The sequence below is a fragment of the Musca autumnalis genome, unplaced genomic scaffold, assembly GCF_047663935.1.
Source record: "Musca autumnalis isolate F117 unplaced genomic scaffold, ASM4766393v1 scaffold_4, whole genome shotgun sequence".
NCBI lineage: Eukaryota > Metazoa > Arthropoda > Insecta > Diptera > Muscidae > Musca > Musca autumnalis.
Genome location: NW_027411977.1, coordinates 154,384,942 through 154,399,541, shown reverse-complemented (window position 1 = coordinate 154,399,541; position 14,600 = coordinate 154,384,942). Strand labels below are relative to the sequence as shown.

Sequence of the window (14,600 nt, the reverse complement as noted above, 5' to 3'; positions counted from 1 at the left end):
TGACATCAATTTAATGCAATTGACACATTATGTTACCATCAGCTGGCATGATAATGCTACCTGTATTATTGTACCATGGTGTCTGGTAAGTCCCAATTTACATTGGGCGAGTTTACTTGCGGCAATTGTCATTTTGTTGGAGAGAGAGGTGAGGCATATGGTAACCCTTTGCCTCTCAGCACTAGAGTTGTATAGTTCATGAACGAACTAGTTCAATTGAACGATTCATTGAAAAGAGCGTATGAACTAGATCAGTCGATATAGTTCATTATAGTTCACTGAACTATAATCAGTCGGTGACCGTACGATCAACGAACGATTCACAATCTAGTTCAACATGTCGTTCACAAATACATAAAGTGACGGCGTCGTCTATGTTAAGGGATGCCTTCGTAATGTGATCAGTTTGTTTTGGATAGAAAAAAAGGAAAAACATAAAAAAGAAACACACACGCACAAAGCTTTTTCACAATGACAATGTCTACACACACAACATAAGATTTTTTGCCAGCCACCTAAATGAAAGAAGTTTTTTTTTCTAAAATTAATTAATCTTTCTTTAAGAATGCAATAAAACTATGTAAATATAAAGTTTTTGTTATGGAGTAGTTAAATTATATTAGTCTTTTGTTTGTTTGTATTTGGTTTATGTATGTATGCGTTTTCATCAAACGACCGATTAAGAGGCGGAGAACGATTTTTATCCGAATGATTGAACTGGATAGTGAACTATGAACTAGATTACTGACCTAGTTCAGTTTAAAGAGCTGAGCAATTGAACTAGATCTTTCAAATGAACTAGATTGTACAACTCTACTCAGCACCCTCTCTCACCAACAAACTGACAATTGCCGCAAGTAAACTCGCCTAATGTAAATTGGGACTTACTTGCAAGTTCTTGCTAGAAGAAATTTCTCCAGCAAAAACTTGCAAGTTCTCAATGAATAACAGAGAGTTAACAGAGACAATGTGAGTTAACAGACAACTTTCAGTAACAATTGGTACAAATTGTTGCAAACTTTTGAGTAACCAGACAGACTTAATTTCATCATGGGCGCTTTACATCAATAACAATAATTGTGTCATTTATAAGACCAATAAACCATTACTGTGAATTGCTTGTTTACCTTTGGGATGTGATTTTATACACAATAATATATTTTGACAACTAGTGTGATAATCAGCTGTTTTTGCCGCTGTACCTATATTAGCTGTGTTCCACAACTAATAGGGCGTTTATACTATTGAAGGTTAACCCTGTGGGGTTAAGAGATCCAGTGGGTTAATCCCAACCGTTTATATATGCCTTTGTGAGGATATAAATGACAGCTGATTTTTGTTTGTGTATACATACAAAACAGCAAGTCAACAAAAAATCAACATACATAAAAAATTTTAATTGTTTATTTAAATGCTAAAAAAATAGAAAATTAATGTGTATATGTCGGGAAACGGTTGCAACAGCAAAATCAAAAAGCCGAGATGAAAAACTGACTGGTGCTGACAACCCAACTGGAGGAAGATCCATCACCGATTCCAACCTTGGAGAAAGCTGAACAAAAGAATTGTCGGTACATAGTCGAAATAATATTTCCAAAATGTCACGGGCAGCTAATGCAAATTGGAAAAGAACAGTAAAATGATGTTGGTATGGTTTATTTTGTTTGGTATACTGTTAATCTAAATAATTCTTTTTTTAGGTTGAAGTCCCAGCCGATGACAAAAACAGTAGCGAAGAAGATGATAAAGATAATGATGGTGCACCCAGACTAGAATCATATCGCAATTCTGAGGAAGAAATCAAATGTCTAAAAACATCAATGGGCTTGATGGTGAGGCTAGTCTTATCAATGCTGTCAATTCGCTGCCTAAACTAGTGGAGAAGAAACGTTTAATTGATATGCACATGGGAACATGGGAGCAAGTTGAATGTTTTCATTAAGCTCTGATCGGGACCAAATTTTTTTCACAGGTAGGTCTCGTCACCCTGATCACAAATATATATAATATTTATTGCGGAAGTCCATACTTCCCGAGATATGGGCCTCTGAAGTTCCGAAGATTCCTTTGTATGTAACTTCGCTATTTTGAATATACTATCATATTTATATATTTTTTCAAAATAGCCGGCCTTCGGCCGGGTATTTTACACTTTCACCCATGGACAGGTGCATACCTAGGGAACGGGAACAAAATTTACTTTAAAATCATAAATTTTTGTCTAAATAGTCGGCCTTTAACAAGGTAATTTTCGGAACTTCAGAGGCCCATATCTCTGGAAGTATGGAGTTCCGCAATAAATATTATATATATTTGTGATCAGGGTGACGAGACCTACCTGTGAAAAAAAATTTGGTCCCGACCCGAGCTTAATGAAAACATTCAACTTATACCGAAAATAATGCCAAACCAAACTTTAGATAAACCATTGATGGATCTACTAAAAGATCCAGAATTTGGTACACCTGAAGATATACTGGGTTTGTTCATTATCTATTATATATGGTCACGACGTTGAGATAGAACGATTAAAGGAAGTGCTGCAAGAGAATGGATGTGATTTGTCATTCTTGTCGTATATACAACGTTGAAAAGCTATTACGAATTGTGCAACAAGCCCAAAAACAAAAGACCTTGTTCTACAACAATTCCTAACAAGTTTGCTATTTTTCACAGAATCTTCCTGTAACCAAAATCACCGAACAAGTGACGGAATGCCGTAATTATCCCGAAACCGATGACTACCTTCATTTATATCCAAAACTATTAAAGTTGGTGATGTCATGCTCAAAAATCGTGGACCCTTTCAGGATGCTGTATTTTTTGTTGTGGGTGGTGGCAATTATATTGAATACCAGAATCTTGTGGATTGTATACGACAGAAATAAAGCGCCTATGTTAGTAAACGTATTGTCTATGGTTCATCCAGGCTAACAAATGCCCAACAACTGCCTTGGGTCGTGAAATTCAAGGCCCTGTTTATGTTAGGATCGTCCGATCAGTGCTAAGGATATTTTCAATTTTGAATGCTGTTGAGCCGCAGTGTTCGATTGGATATACCACACACAAATGGGCAATAATAATAATGGGCAATTTTTATACGACATAAATAAAAAATATCGAAACAATAAAGAAACTTTCTTTTTCTTGTTTTTAATTTAGACGTTTAAATAAAAAAGCGTTATTTAAAAAAGCTTTATGTTTGGGTTTCTGTTCTTCACATATTTTTATTGTATAAATCATTGTTTTCATCTTTATCATATTCCATTAAATTAGACGACGGTTCCACATCTTCAACTTCAAAAAAATATTTCGGTTGAAGCTTCCCTTGTAGAGGACCCTTTCAGCTTCTTTTATTTTTGTATAGAGTGAAATTCATGTAGCACATCCCAACAATAGAGACAAACAGAAGAATCATAAGGTACATATCGTCACCAGAAATGCCCAAAGACGTAACCCTCAACGTAACCCTTTGAGGGTTACGTCTTTAGGCATTTCAGGTGACGATATGTATTCCTATTGTATTAAAGATGCAATTGAAGATATATTTAGTAGCCACATTAAAGAAAGTTTTAGGAAACTTACAATATACCACAGATGTTTATCCATTAGGGCCTTCACCATTTTCTCTTTCCACTCATTGGACTGGCTTTTTGGCTTTTATGCACATGTCATCAATTCCAAGCACAGGAGGCAATTTGTGGGCTTCAAAAAACAAGGCAAAGTTCAAACAAGACTGCCATCAATAACATCAATTACCACCTTAGCAGTTTGGTTCTTTCGGACACTTTCCATTCCTGATTTTTTTGTCAATGAGGGGTTTTTTGACTATTGTTTGTCTATATTAGTAGCGGCTATTCGCTCATCAACTGTATTATTGTACTTTTTGCTCGAAGATGTGCCTTCTTCCTGCTCAGATTGTCTATCAATCAGATCGGAAACAGTGCCTTCTTCCGAATCAAGCATATCCTCTGTTAAAGTGTCCATTAACTTTATATATGACGCGAAATTTTTACAGTTTCCTTTCTCTATTTCATTCAAATATGCTGTATGTAATGTATTCATTTTTTTCCAGTGCCTTTGCTGTGATACTAGTGTCCTGTAAGGATACGTAAGTTTAAAAAACACTGGATATACAAAATTCTTACCAACTACCAACCTCAAATCCTCGTTCAGACATATGTATCTTGCAGTACATTTTTTGTTCTTTTCATGACAGATTTGTTTTTGCCAATCCCTCTAGAACATCATAAAGGCCAGATTCTTCTTGATCCACTAAATTAATAAAATATATAAGTATTTATCCTAGTATGTATTTATAAAAAGGTCTGCTTACCTTTGACTCATGTTGATGTTTTTGTTGACATGCTTCTTTTTACCAAGTATTCATTCAAAAAAGCACCGGTAAAATCTTCGTCTCCTCATGAAGATGGTTCACTGATGTCATGAGGAGGCAACCTGTTGCTGTCCTCAGACCGACATTCTGGCAGGTTTAAATGTTTTTCAACAGCCTAGCGCCAACATATGCATATCACGCTGCCGCCGCATAGCTTACACAGACCGGCCTATTGCTTTAGAAAAGGTCAACAAGGTTTCTGTATCTGCACCCAAGTGCTTGCCGGCCAGCGACTTGAGGACCTCCTTGTTTTTCTGATCATATCGCAAATTGTCTTTTGTAATTTGCGAACGACGTTTCCTGCGAAGAAATAGAAGTGCTATTTTATTTTGTTATTCAAAAAAATATTTATTTACTTACCTCTCTGCGAATAAGTCTCGAATTTTTTTCTTTCTGTTTTTATTTATGTATGTTGCTGTGTGTTTTTGACAATTAAAAAAATGTAAACAAATAATTTGTGGAAACGCTTGCAACTTTTCGTACAATGGGAAATGAGTTGCATTTTTTAGCACAAAAACAGTGTTGGATTACATAAGTATCCAGATTTCATGCGGGATCTCAAACAAATCCGGTCATGAAAAGATTTAACTTTGTATGGTAAATCTTCATAAATTTGATGAGATTAGGCAAACAAATCCTGATAATGAAGGTTAACCCCACAAAAAGCTATAGTATAAACAGCATATAAAAAGTTTTTACCATGGTATAAGTAAATAGGTAGATTTAAATGAATAAAATCTATAGAACCCTTGTTTTTCATAAATTTCTAAAACTTCAAAATTAGTAAACCCAAAAGCAACAAGTTGGTTTGTTTACAATACCATTTTTGAGCATTTTATAAAAAACGCGAAAAATTAATGAAGTTTCAAGGTTTTTCCACATAATCGAGTTGTGGATATGATAAAAATGTTTGTTTCAATGCAAAGCTGACGAATTTCTTCCATACAAATTTTCTAAAAACAATTTTAAAAATCATTGAATTCGATTGTTTCTAAAATTGTTTGGCATATTATTCAAACAGCACACACACATACACAGTTTGTGTATATTGTTTTGACGTTTTAGGAACAGTCGAAAGAAAAAAATTAAATTGTTTGCTTTATGTTGTTGGGGAAATTACAACAAAAATAATTTTTTTTATAAAGGGATTTGACTTTTCATATTCGATCAGCTGGTGTGATACCACTACCTGGTAGTTCTGCCATGGTAAAACCGTACGTCTATAGCTTTGTTCCAGAATTAAAAAGTTTTTACAATTTTTACGACTTTTACACATTTTACCCGAAAACCCGTTCCCGTACCCAAAAAAGTTGTAAAATGTTCACTTCTCTTTAAACAAAAATGGCGCTGAATTACGCTCTCTTTAAAAACTTTTTACTCGACAAATTTGAGCGTGTAAAAAATAGTAACATGGTTGCTGACGTTGGCATTTGTTTTTTTTTTACGTATTTTCCATTTTTCCGTTTCGGAACTATTTCAAAAAACTTTTGTGTGAGAACAATTGTTTTACAATTCTCTCTTCTACGAGTTTTACTATTAAAAAGTACGGGAACGAAGCTTATACCATGGTATACTCGTATGGCCCATACCTATATACGGACGTATACCCAGGGCGTGTGTGGTGTATTCTTATGAGAACTACCGAAATACGTCGAGCGTATACTTTTTGTAAGTTGAAAAAGTTTAACTTTGACAGAACGTTATTGTTTGTATGTGTGTGTGTTTTGTATTTTAAAAACAAAAGCCCAACAAAACATGAAATACAATTCATTGCAAAGGAAAATTATTTGTTTTACGAATTGATCATGTTGTGATAGATGGAAAACATTTATCGAGCGTGTTGGATGTACGATCGTTCCGAGGCGCAAACATTGATTCGGACCACTACCTTGTTGCTGCAAAGGTACGCACCCGCTTAAACGTAGCAAACAAAGTACGAACAGACACAACACGAAAGTTAGACATCGGTAAGCTGCAATCACAACAGATAGCCACAGCATATTCCACTCAACTAGCCCAATTGCTTAATCAAAGCACTCCTCATCCCGATAACATATCAGCGCAATGGCAAAGCATTGCCCACTCCATGCAAACAGCCGCAAAATCCATACTTGGATACCAGAGGCCTCCACCAAGGAATCCATGGTATGATCAGTAGTGTCGTGCTGCCACCGAAGAGAAAAATGCGGCATATAGGACTACTTTACAATCCGTAGCAACGCGTAGCGCACGAGAGAGATACAGGGAGAAAAGGAGAGAGGAGAAACGTCTTTTCCGCAGGAAAAATAGAGAGATGGAAAAGCGGGAGTGTGAAAAACTCGAGATATACAGGAGCCAGAATGAAGTCCGAAAAATTCTACCAAAGAGTCAAGCATCAAACTGATGGCTTTGGTACAGGCACATCCTCCTGTAGAGACCAGCAAGGTAATTTGGTAACTGATACAGATAGTGTACTCATGATATGGAAAGAACATTTTTCAAAACTGTTGGTATCCAATAGCAGCGAAGACGACGAAGATACCACAGTCCCAATCCCAGAAGATGGTATTGAATGTATACCGCCCAGCCAAGATGAGGTAAAGACAGCAATAAATCGGCTGAAGAATAATAAGGCAGCAGGAGCCGATGGCTTACCAGCCGAGCTGTTCAAAACCGGAGGCGACACGCTGATAAGGTGTATTCATCAGCTAGTAGGCACCATCTGGCTGGAAGAACGAGTACCCTACGATTGGAACCTGAGTATCCTGTGCCCCGTCCACAAGAAGGGAGATAAGACTGTATGCTCTAACTATAGGGGCATAAGTCAACTCCCTATTGCCTACAAGATCGTGTCAGGGATATTGTGCGAACGACTAAAGCCTATGGTCAACGAGATAATTGGAACATACCAATGCGGCTTTAGACCTGGCAAGTCCACCATTGACCAGATATTTACCCTGCGGCAAATCCTGGAGAAGACCCAAGAGATGCAGATCGACACCTACCACCTTTTTGTCGATTATAAAGCAGCCTTCGACAGCCCGCTGCGTTCAAAGGTATTCCAAGCCATGTCTGAATTTGGTATCCCCGCAAAGCTCATCCGGCTTTGCAAAATGACTTTAACTGACACGAGGTCCTCAGTTAAAATAGGAAAGAACCTCTCCGAAGAGTTTGGTACCAAAAGAGGTTTCAGACAAGGAGACAGCCTTTCGTGTGATCTCTTTAACATCCTGCTGGAAAAGGTTATACGAGAGGCAAGCGTCAAAAGAAGTGGCACAATCTACACCAATAGTCACATGTTACTTGCTTATGCTGATGACATAGACATCATAGGCCGATCAGTAAAAGAAGTAACTGATACCTTTATGAAGGTCGAAGGAGAATCTGCTAAAGTGGGTCTGGCGGTAAACGGTGAGAAGACCAAGTTGATGGTGTCGACGCGCAATGCGTCCATTGAGCTCGGACCGACTGTGGAAGTTGGTTCCTATAATATTGAGGTAGTAAAAGACTTCGTCTACCTCGGCACCTCCGTAAACACAACAAATGACATCAGTTGTGAAATAAAAAGAAGAATTGTATTGGCCAACAGATGCTACTTTGGTTTAAGTAAGCAGTTTAAAAACAAAGCCACATCTCGTCAAACAAAAATAACGCTCTACAAAACACTGATACTACCCGTGCTGATGTATGGCTCCGAAGCCTGGGTACTTGCGCAAGCAGACATGGCAGTGCTTGGTGTGTTTGAGAGAAAAATTCTTCGAAAGATCTACGGACCAATCTGCGTTGACGGTGAATATCGACGTCGCATGAACCACGAGCTGTATCTGCTGTACAACGACATCAATATTGTTAAACGTATCGAGATGCAGCGATTGCGTTGGCTAGGCCATATCATAAGAATGAGCGATGATGACCCCGCTAAAAAGGTGTATAAACACGGACCGCTTGGCGGTGCACGCAGAATTGGCAGGCCAAGGAATAGATGGCGCAAACAAGTGGATGATGAGATGAAAAGGCGCGGTATTCCAGAAAGCGAAGCAACAAATAGAGAGAATTGGAGATCTTTTCTTAGTTCGGCCTATAGAACAAATGTTCTGTAATGGGCCAGCTAAGTAAGTAAGTAAGTACGAATGAAAACATTTAAGTAGGTTTCGGTCGCGGATTTTGTGTTTTAAATGTGATTTGGGACTCAACGTATTTGGGTAATACGGACGCTCAGAGAGCGTTGTTGTGGTAGGTAGGTGAATATTTTTTGTACGTCACGACTTAAATTAGGTATAGCTGTAATAAAGTAGAGGTAGGTCAGGTATGAAAATCGCTGAAAAATACAACCCTGTAGCCATGGCTTAAAACGTCAAATGACACGGAGCAATAATAAAAGCTTCGTTCCAGTACTTTTTTAATGATAAAAGTGTCAAAAGTGCAAACTGTCGAAAATAAGTTCCACATACACATTTTTCCAAAATGTACAGGAACGGAAAAATGGCTGAAAGGTCAAAAAACTGGAACAAATGTCAAAGTCGGCGAATCAACCAATCAGAAGCCGGCAAACATTTTGAACATTTTTGCTCGCCCAAATTTGCCGTGTAAGAAGTTTCTAAAGAGAAAGCTATTCAGCGCCATTTTTGTTCAAAGAGAAGTGAACATTTTGCAACTTTTTTGGTGTACGGGAACGCATTTTGGTGAAAAATGTGTTAAATGTGTAAAAACTTTTTAGTTCTGGAATGAAGCTAAGGTAGATGTATATGCATTATTAGTCGGTTTTACAAAAACATATGAAGTTTTAAACTTCACTGTTTATTTCGAAGTATGTACCGAATAGAGTAAAACATAAGAATCACTCCAGAATATTATTGCTAGTTAAGTGTTCCAAGTGGAAACAAGTCGAGTATACGCACTAGGGGAACAAAATTTTCTTTAAAAATGAAATTTGTTCTTGAATAGCCGCCCTTCGGCTGGGGATTTAAGACTTTTCCTATGGACAAGAGCTAATTTCGGACACGGGAATAAGATATTTTTTAAATAGTAAATTTTTTACTAAGTAACCGACCTTTAACAATGGAATTTTCGCAACTTCAGAGGCCCATATCTCGGAAAGTATGGACTTCCGCAACAAATGTCATATATATTTGTTATAAGGGTGACGAGATCTACCTGTGAAGAATTTCATCCCAGCTTAGTGGGTCTTATGCCAAAAATAGCAAAAGTTGTACCGAAAACTTAAGAAAGCGAAAACAAAAATCTCTTATCTTCTAATTGAAAAGTTTGGCTGATCTAACATCGTGATTGCTGGCATCCGATTTCCAGACACGGCGACATTTTAGTTAGAAATTTTTCAACATTTGTGTTTTTTCGGTCCCGTACTTTTAGAGCAAATTTCAATAAATGCCAATACTTGACAAATCGTTCATTCACAAAATCAACCATTTTATTTAGCCACGCGAATAAAATTTTTGTCCTTGTTTTCAATTTTATGATATAGTGTTTAAGCATTTTTTTTTGGAACAAATCACCGATGCATCTACTTTAATAATTGCATTATAGGTCTGTACGATAACTTAAAAGTTTGTACAAATTTGTACAAACTTTTACAAAATGCTGTTTGATAACAAACTTGTTCATAAACACTCTGATTTACTAACACATATAGCTGGTTTATACTTATGCCCAGAAATCCACTGGATTTTGTTGATTTCAAACAATCACAATAATCAAGGTAGATGCATATATGCAGCTGATCGAACATGAATTTTCAAAACAAGGTTTTGCAAATTTAATTTGCCGTTAAAAATATACGGCAATATAGAAATTCACTGCTTTATTTCGAAATTCATCGTATAATTGCGTATATGAAAGTACATATGTATGTCATAATGCATGTGTATAATACTAAAGGGTTGTTTACACCATCTATCAATGTCGTATGAGATGTCAAATTTTCTACCTCGAATGTTGTACACATAGTGTGACCACTATTCTACCACAACAAACATGCTAGATATTCATTTTCCTTCAACCAAAATTAAAATTTGCCCAAATTTGCAACTCAACAAAAAATGTAAACAATGACAAAAACAGCTGTTTTTATATTTATAGGTTATGTCATACGAAAATAACACTTGTAGGTATGAACGCACAAATTGAAAGTTGTATGGATGACGTCAATTTTGACAAACATAGAGAATGTCGAATGGGTGAAAGAAATGACAGCTCATATGACATTGATATATGGTGTAAACAGCCCTTAACAAATGTACAAAAAAATATTTTATAGTTGATGCATCAAAATTAGAAGTTTTGATTTAAAATGGTCTATCCCAGAACTGCAAGAATCTACAAATTTTTACTATTTTTTCGACAACATAAAGGAAAAATTGCAGGTTCTGGAACATGCCTGAACGAATTTGTATAGGAAAGTATCTTTTGTCACTTTGCTCATTGATAATTTTACCACGAAAAAAGTACAAGAACACAATGAAAAATTAATATTGTAACAAAGTCATTTATTTTTGTACTTTGTTTACCAATTTTGATATTACAATTTTTTGTTGCAGCAATTCGCCATCTACCTTGTTTAGGCCATGTTTATATTATGGCCTTTTGCAGGGTTAACCTTCTTAATCCCAGGGTTAACCTTCTAAATCCCAGTTTTGCATCCGCGGATGCAGTTGAATCACTACAAGTGTACGGTACATTTGCTGTTGAAGTACATCTTTTCCTATGAATTCACTTATGAATTTTACAAGGGAGCGCGCAGCTAGGATGTACTCCATTTTGCTTCCACAGCACACAGCTAGGATGCACTCCATTTTCGATCCAAATCACAGCTTTTGATGTAGTATTTTGGATTGAATTTAAAGACACTCTTCGGATTGCATTTTTAGACAGTCTAAAGATGCAATAAAAATGCAAGCCATTGCGAAATATCCCAGAATAAATAAAATGCATTTATTAATTGTGTAAAGCAATAATGCAAAGAGCTTTATTATATAAACACAAATTAAAAAAAGTTTCCATTAAATTCAATCGCATTTGATTTTACTTTCTCCGTTCTCCAATTAATCCAAGCGCATCTGATTTTGCTTCATCATCCTAAAGGGTTTTATGTTGCCTTCCCATCACTAGTTCAACTTTCGACATGGACTCCAACTCCACTCCATTAAAAATTTCCGTCTCGTGAATTACCGCAAAAATGTTCGCTACATAAATTGTTATTTCTTTATTTAATAACTAATTCTTCGAAATGTATACACTCTTGCTTATCTTTTGAAGAAATGTGTAGGGATCAACAGCAATTTTTTCTGTAGGGATCTCTACAGCAACTGCTTATAAAATGTATCGAACGGAGTGCATTTTTCATAACTCTGTTGGACTACATCGAAAGATGCTGTGAAATCATAACTCCAATTGCACAACTTCCAAAATTTTTTGCTGGGAATGAGGATTTATTTGACGTATACGCAAAGGAATTGGCATTTGAAACCCAGTGGGTTTGTTAAATCCGCTAATATATATAAACGTACTATTATTGTGATACGTGAAAAGTTTTGAAACTTTTGGTACTTTTTTAGGCAAAAACAGAGTTGTATATCATGAGTACTGTGATTTCGCTGAAATCACGAAATGAGATCATTTCATTTTTGTATGCAAATTCAAGGTAAATTTAGCTTGATTTCGCGCGAAATCACGAAACGCCGGCGAAATCACGAAACAATGCCGAATGTAAAGTAAGCAATACATACATTTGTAGGTTGTCACCCAGCTGTCTATCAGTTTTTCACAGACAGTAGGATTATCAAATTTTTGACATTTTTGTGAAAAGTCGAAGGTCACACTAGAGTGGTTTCATTGAAACTTTTAGGTATTTATAGATCGAGTTCCCCACTACAGCAACTTTATGAGTTTACTCTACTATGGACATCGATCTAGAGACGCATAATTTCAATCAAAATTTCAGTGAAATTACTATAGTGTGGTCCGGGACACATCACTCTACTGTGAAACTCGACCTAGGAACCCTTTTTTCATGAAATTGTTTCAATGAACACTCTAGTGTGACCTTCCACAAAAGAAGTGATATGATAACTTAAATGTGTTGAAAACAAAAGAATATGTACAAAAACAAAATATGTGAACGGAAAACAAAAAGAAATCTTTCATTCATAATTTTACAACTGTTTTTGCAGTTGTCTAGGCGCCTACGTCACAGAGGCAAGTTTTGGGTTTTTGACAATCAATACATGAAGTCAACTGTCCTGTCTTTTGTAAACGCAGGGTAAAGTAATTACACTGTGATACAAAAATTGACAAAAAAATGTTGCAGGGGTTCTGATGCATAAATTCGGTTTTGTGGGAGTCCATGGAAGACAAAAATACCTTTAATTTCCTTGGGTCACTTCGTTTTTGGATTTTATAACGGAAAATGTAGTAAAAAACGGAGTTTCTTGGATTTTTAACTTTAAACGGGTATATCTTATTTCCTCCACAACAGGTTTCTGCTGCCAATTTCTTCCTTGAAAGAGAAAAATATTAGCTCTGTTACAGAACTAAAAAGTTTTTACAATTTTTACCACTTTTACACATTTTGCGTTCCCGTAAACAAAATTTATATGAAAATCGTTTACAACTTTTACGACTTTTACCACTTTATATAGTACGGGAACAGGCCAATTGTGTTTCGAACAAGCCATAGATTTTCAAAATCGCTTAACAAATGGCTAAGTTGTAGTTGTTTAAGTGTGACGAAAACGCATTAAAAACAAAAAACTTTTCCTCGTGGTCTAGGCTGCGTAGAAGATACCAAACAGTGTAATTATTTACTTTTATCAACAAGGAAATTTAGTTGGCTTTCCAAAATACGAAAAATCAATGAAATCGATTGAAAAATAGATTAGTTATGATATTTTTTGTATTTAAACATTTTGGTTTTTTGTATACTTTCCCTTATAAAAGATTGGTACCTTGTATGTAATTATTAAGTAGTAAAATTCATGTTACAATCATACGCACTACGGTACCAATCTTTTATGAGGGAAAGTATGTATACAAATGCTTGGTTTACATTTACGAAATCCACTCGATTTCAACTGTCAATTCCTTTGCTTAAAAGTCAAATGAAATCCAATGGATTTCAGGTGAGTTTTCATATGACGTATACGCAAAGGAATTGACAGTTGAAATCGAGTGGATTTCGTAAATGTTAACCAAGCAAAAAACCCAAAAAGTTAAAACACAAAAACTGCTTTAAAGCTTGGTTTACATTCGGCGTCATTTCTTGATTTCGAAGGTGTTTCGTGATTTCGCGCCAAATTTTTATACCAGAAAACAGCAGAAGAGGGTGTTACTTAAAAAGAAGTGCACGTCTTGCTAGATTTCGGAGTACTGGAACGCATTTGTAGCACTAAACGGGAAAACTACTGCAAGTAGTAATATTTTGCAGGTTCTGAACATTCTGAACTGAACATTGGTTTTTCATTTGTTAGTATTATATACAATTAATACGATATATATATATATATATATATATATATATATATATATATATATATATATATATATATATATTACGATAATTTTCGAAATAAAGCATTTTAAATTCATGTTTGATCAGCTCCGCATATGCATCTACCTTGATTATTGTGATATGTTTGAAATCAAGAAAAAATAAGTGTAATGTCCAGTTTACATTAGCAACTTTTTCGTTATTTGGAGCTGTTTCGTCATTTATTTGCCAAAACAGGCAACATTTTGCGTCATTTACCATACAAAAGTAAATGACGATAGCTGCATCATTTATTCTAAACAAGGCACGAAAACACCATACTATTATAAGCAGTCATGTTTTTTTGTCATAAACTACCAAAAAATGCAACTGTTTTATGATGTCTTTGTTTGTTTGTGTGTGTTGTAGAAAAACAAAAATACTCAAATGATGACAAAAGTGAAAATAAATGTTTAAAAAATTAATTTAAGTTATTTGATACACACATGGTACAATAAGGAAGGTAGAACAGGTTCGAAAAAGCGATAGAAATTCAACCCTACACGTATGCCCGCTTCCTGTCAGAATTGTTATACTGGCATATGCAACAGGCTACCTTTGTTTGTTTGATATTTTTTGTCATTTTCTCCAATTCGTTAAAACAGCGCGAAAATGAATGAAACATAAATATTTGTTTTCACATATACATCGAAACACGGTCAAAAACTTATTTTCAAATTAAGT

General features: G+C 35.6%; 1 protein-coding gene and 1 long non-coding RNA gene across 5 annotated transcripts; one reads left to right on the top strand and one right to left on the bottom strand.

Annotated features, from left to right (window-relative positions):
- Positions 1–857: 857 nt before the first annotated feature.
- Positions 858–3,136, top strand: LOC141400567 (uncharacterized). 3 transcript variants are annotated; one of them, XM_073979784.1, is made up of 4 exons: positions 858–969; positions 1,427–1,648; positions 1,701–1,832; positions 2,677–3,136. In XM_073979784.1, the coding sequence occupies exons 2-4, from the start codon at positions 1,640–1,642 to the stop codon at positions 2,932–2,934; spliced, it is 399 nt and encodes a 132-aa protein (XP_073835885.1). In that variant the 5' UTR covers positions 858–969; positions 1,427–1,639; the 3' UTR covers positions 2,935–3,136. The 3 variants fall into 3 exon arrangements, 2 of the variants coding, with proteins under 2 accessions (XP_073835885.1, XP_073835884.1); XM_073979783.1 differs by lacking the exon at positions 858–969 and adding an exon at positions 988–1,310; XR_012412146.1 differs by lacking the exon at positions 858–969 and having other exon boundaries at positions 987–1,644; positions 1,701–3,136.
- Positions 3,137–3,201: 65 nt separating this feature from the next.
- Positions 3,202–5,342, bottom strand: LOC141400568 (uncharacterized). Of its 2 annotated transcripts, XR_012412148.1 has the most exons (5): positions 4,757–5,319; positions 4,337–4,696; positions 4,160–4,275; positions 3,763–4,099; positions 3,202–3,705 (listed from the first exon to the last, which is right to left on the bottom strand). It is a non-coding gene; the product is annotated as an uncharacterized lncRNA (long non-coding RNA). The 2 variants fall into 2 exon arrangements; XR_012412147.1 differs by having other exon boundaries at positions 3,202–4,099; positions 4,757–5,342.
- Positions 5,343–14,600: the final 9,258 nt, after the last annotated feature.